This window comes from Ananas comosus, linkage group 4 (genome assembly GCF_001540865.1).
Source record: "Ananas comosus cultivar F153 linkage group 4, ASM154086v1, whole genome shotgun sequence".
NCBI lineage: Eukaryota > Viridiplantae > Streptophyta > Magnoliopsida > Poales > Bromeliaceae > Ananas > Ananas comosus.
The window spans coordinates 5,612,057-5,616,515 of NC_033624.1; the positions used below are offsets into that span (position 1 = coordinate 5,612,057).

At 44.4% G+C, this 4,459-nt stretch overlaps 1 protein-coding gene across 3 annotated transcripts; it reads right to left on the bottom strand.

Moving 5' to 3' along the window:
* LOC109708385 (2-oxoglutarate-dependent dioxygenase DAO-like) lies at positions 231 to 2,403 on the bottom strand. Of its 3 annotated transcripts, none has more exons than XM_020230105.1 (3): positions 2,034 to 2,399; positions 1,133 to 1,328; positions 231 to 675 (listed from the first exon to the last, which is right to left on the bottom strand). In XM_020230105.1, exons 1-3 carry the CDS (start codon positions 2,354 to 2,356, stop codon positions 433 to 435), a joined length of 762 nt encoding a protein of 253 aa, XP_020085694.1. In that variant the 5' UTR covers positions 2,357 to 2,399; the 3' UTR covers positions 231 to 432. The 3 variants fall into 3 exon arrangements, with proteins under 3 accessions (XP_020085694.1, XP_020085693.1, XP_020085695.1); XM_020230104.1 differs by having other exon boundaries at positions 1,133 to 1,448; positions 2,034 to 2,397; XM_020230106.1 differs by having other exon boundaries at positions 647 to 752; positions 1,133 to 1,448; positions 2,034 to 2,403.

The following is a 4,459-nucleotide window of genomic DNA, read 5'->3' on the forward strand; positions in this document are numbered from 1 at the left end:
GTTGGTTATATAATATGATCTAATGAATGAAAATAATCTAATGGTGAAAATTTTGGTAGCACCGAGTGCTTGATGCTGTTAGAAGCACTCGTGCCGAACTCTCTCTCTCTCTCTCTCTCTCTCTCTCTATATATATATATATATATATATATTATGTTATATTAAGTTTGTATTTTAAAATTTTAAATTTAATATAATATATTTTGAAATATGGTAAAGAGAAATAATAGTTTCGGGTTCAGGTTTTTCAGTTCGAAATCGAATTTCGTATTTGGATACGAAACAAAGTTCAGTGTGTTCCGTGTTATTATTACACAAGTAACATACCTCCACAAGCACATCTTATCCTCTTACACTGCATATTATGGTTGTCCATTATTTGTGCAAATTATGGTGCCACCGGGGGTGGTGCTAAGCTCTGGCAGTTGCTTCTCATGCAGCTAGAAGTGAGAGGGCTTCACCTGCTCGCAGTCCAGAGGAGAACCGTAGTTTTCGGTAGTCTTCATAGTAAAAAGATCGGTAGAGGCGCGGGATCTTCGAACCCACCAGCTCGGCCGGTGCTTCTACTTTGCCATCCTTTGGTGCTAGCAGAAATAAGGCTATAGAGATCCGAGTTGCCGCTTCTTTGCAAAGAACTCGGTGCTTTACGTTGTGTAGCATCCCGTTACTCCACGCCTTCATGACCATTTTTTGGTTTTCAAAAGAAGAAAGTGCCGGTTGCATGGAACATGTACTATAGAAATAATTCCAGACTAATGATGAAGAAAAGAAAAATGTTAAGGAAAAAGTTAAATGAACATAAGCTCTAGCATATATTCCCGAATTCTTTGCAAACATGTTAGCCTTGAGCTCATATAATCACCGTAAACTAATCTTTAAACAATTAGGACTCCCAAAGTTCGAATTTAGCAATGAACATGCTATGGTTGGAAAAATAAGTAATATAATCCATGATTTTACCGCCAACTAATTATTAGGCAATTCATTTTAGAGCGAAGAACAACAAGAATATTGTACAATAACAAAAATTTCTACACGTCATGCTGAACATCTAACACTTTGAGAGACGATACAAAGTCTATCTTAGCACCCATATATAATTGAACTTCAAAGGAAATATACGCCTACGTACCTTTGCAACGTCGCCTAGGTTGACAAGGAGAGAGCCCGGAAGAGGATCGACAGCCGCGAACGTGCCGTTAGCGTCCATCACCTCGAGGCCCCCGACGGATTCGTCTTCCTGCAGCACTGTGAGGAAGCCCGAGTCTGTGTGAATTTGCACACCCGAGGAGCCAACAGTTTCTGGGGCGAAGTTGTATCTGTTCATCCTAAACTGACAAGGCCAGTCACTAAATGAGCAGCCAACCAGGCCCAGGCTCTCTGCTATTTTGCTTGCTATGTTCGCTACTAGAGGGTGAAGATGCGAAGCATAAAGTCTAATAGTTTCCCTGAAAGTAGGCCATGATGAATCCGAGATATGCATAAGTATATATGAACCTCAATTGTGAGTAGGAGAATCGAATTACGCCGCAAGGAACGAGCTTGTTACTAACTCAGAAATTAAGTATCAACCCTCCAAGCTTGTGACAATTCATAGTTGTTTGGCTGTAATACTTTTAATGTTTTTATATATATATCTAATAATAGCCGCAATTTCATCCTGCATGAATGGACATTCTTCAATCCGCTGCCGCTATAATCCCTACTACTAGAAGCCGCGCGTGCCTAAACAATGGCAATTATCATCATGTTAATTAAATTAAATATCCTCCTAACTTGGCCCTAAAACTCTTTTTTTTAAAAAAAAAAAAATTTTCATTAATTGAAAATTTTATTAAAGATTAATAACAGCTCTGCTTCATAATCGATCGTTCCATGCCGAGTAGGAAGAGTGAGAATAGCAAAATTTGCCCGAACTACTAACTAATTTTTGGCGACTGATCTGAATCGCAATTAATAATTAATTAAACATGACTAAAATCAAAGCAAAATGCAGGAGAGGCGTTAATTCCATCTTGTCTGCCGGGGCGCACCTGAGGTGGGGCGGGGCGTCGAGGCAGGAGCAGAAGGCGTCGACGTCGGCGGGGGAGGCGGCGTCGTAGAGGCCGAAGGCCTCGTAGAGCGGGTTCACAATAGTGGGGCCCACGTAGCCGCTGCCGGCTATGACGTGGTCGTTGCGGAGCTTGACGTCGTCGGGGAGCTCGAAGAGGGAGCGGACGGCGGCCTTCATCTCCGCCTGCAGCGCCGCCGGGATGCCGTGGTTGACCACCCGGAAGCAGCCCGGCTGCCGGCACGCATCCAGCAGAAGCTGCCCACGGCCCTCCGCCGCCAGATCCACCACCGGGATCACAACCATCTCTCGTGGACTCCACTCCACATTGTCCCTTGTGCTGTTTTTATTTCATTTTTCTTTATTTTATTTTAATTTACTTTATTTTATGCCCAATTTGCATAAAGAATCTACCCGTTTTGAGATTTTGCAAAATTAGACTGTCTTTTTCGATTTTACAGATTCGGACCGATTTTTACAAAACTGATCAAAATATCCTTATTTCTTTCTCTCTCTTTTTTTTTTCTCTTTTTCTTTTTTTTCCCTCTCCGAAGATAGAGGAAGAGGCAAAGCCGGGCTGCCCCGCACCCTCGCTCGCGTCTGCGCACCATCCACCCACCTCGCCGCCGACCCGACCAAGGTTGCGCTCACCACCGCCTTTTAGGACGCCTCTTCTCACCTCTACCCTATGCGCCCTCGCCCTCGCCCGCGCCTGCGCCCGCTCACCCCCTTCCCTCCTCGCATCCGACCCCGCCAAGGCTGCGCTGGGATCCTTTTTTTTTTTCTCTCCAAACCTCCTCCACTGCCTCCGCGGCCCTTCACGACCCACCTCCACTATAGCAGATTTTTCACCCACCAAACCCACTTCTGGAAACCTGCTGTTCTCACCATCGCCGCCGATAACAAAAAGAAAACGCCTCTCGGTGCCAAGAAGCTCGCTGGTGAGGGAGGGGGCACGTGACACACAGCGCCCACCCGGGGCCGACGACGAGCAAGGTGGAGACGAAGGAGAGCGTGATGACGCCAGAAAAGTGGGTAGGGCAGCGGCGAGCTATCACGCCCCGGGGTCTCTTTTTAAAAGCCAATTCGAAATCGGGCTATCTTTATAAATCAGAGTAAGCAGAAAACTGCCCTTTTTTATATTAAAACCTTGACTCCCAAGGGTGCAATAGACCCGCTACAAATATAGATATTCCTCTATATAATATACGGGAGTTTTTAGAAAACCCTAGCCGCCATCTCTCGCTTTTTTTTCCTCTAGCAAGAAAGACGTTCTTCGCAAGAGAACTAGCATCTTGGTGAGAACATCGATTAGATCATTAACCTCGAATGGGTACCTATAGAAGCCGGACGCGTGTGCGGTTTCAAGTGAACCTAATTCCACAATCATCAGATTGCGGTGAAGATCTACCCGCGCAAAGTGAAGTTGGATCTTCATTTTCTCCTTTAATCTTAAAGAACATGAGGGATCTTAATTGTATGGTTTTTGAGATCGGATCTCGAGTTTTAAAAATTAAATTTGTTTGATCTTATTTCCGTTGTGATTTTACCGTACGCAATTTTCTAACAAGACGGAGGCGAGGCGGGGCATCCTAGAGAGCGACGGCAAGCGTAACCTTGGCGGTGTCACGTCCCGAGCCCCGCCTATTTGGTCGGGTTCGGGCACGCCGACAGACCGCCGAACGGATAGAGTTTTTCATGTACGTCCTAGGCGTCGCAATCAATACAATACAAAGGTTCCAACCAGAAATAGTACTCAACATACAGATTGCATAAGGAAGTATCAAAACATAAACAACTAGCTATTACAAGCATTCACATACATGCTTATATTTTTACATCACAGTTTTTTTTAAATTCAACTTCCAAATTACAATTTAGTTATTACAAATTTATTACAAGTTTGATACATTCTTATTCTTTCCTTTTTCTATACCCCTAGACTATGCCGACACGGGGTACTGCTATCTCTGGTCTCTGGGGTAGGGCGCTACCTACGGAGCTACGCCCTTTCCTCGCGCCGCCGTGCCGCTCATGTGCGAACCTGTAACACCCCAAAACAACGTGGGGTGAGAACCAACTCCATGGTTCCCAATGGGTACGGCCACCCAAGGAAAAAGCTAGACCAACAGGTCCAAAGGAGGCAACAACAGGTTAGTTCAATAAACAGATAGATATATATCTTAATTATGCAACTAATAATACCATGCTTTGCCTCACGAATGCAATAATGCTATCCTATATGCAATCATGCAAGAATACAATGCAACATCTCAAGTAGATCACTCGATTCTACTTCTATCTTGCTATCTCGCTCAGATCCAACTAACCTCTAAGGTTTCTATTACCTTAGATCCATTACATTACCACTAGCCCCTAAGGTTCCATCTACCTTATTCAAGCTAGCCT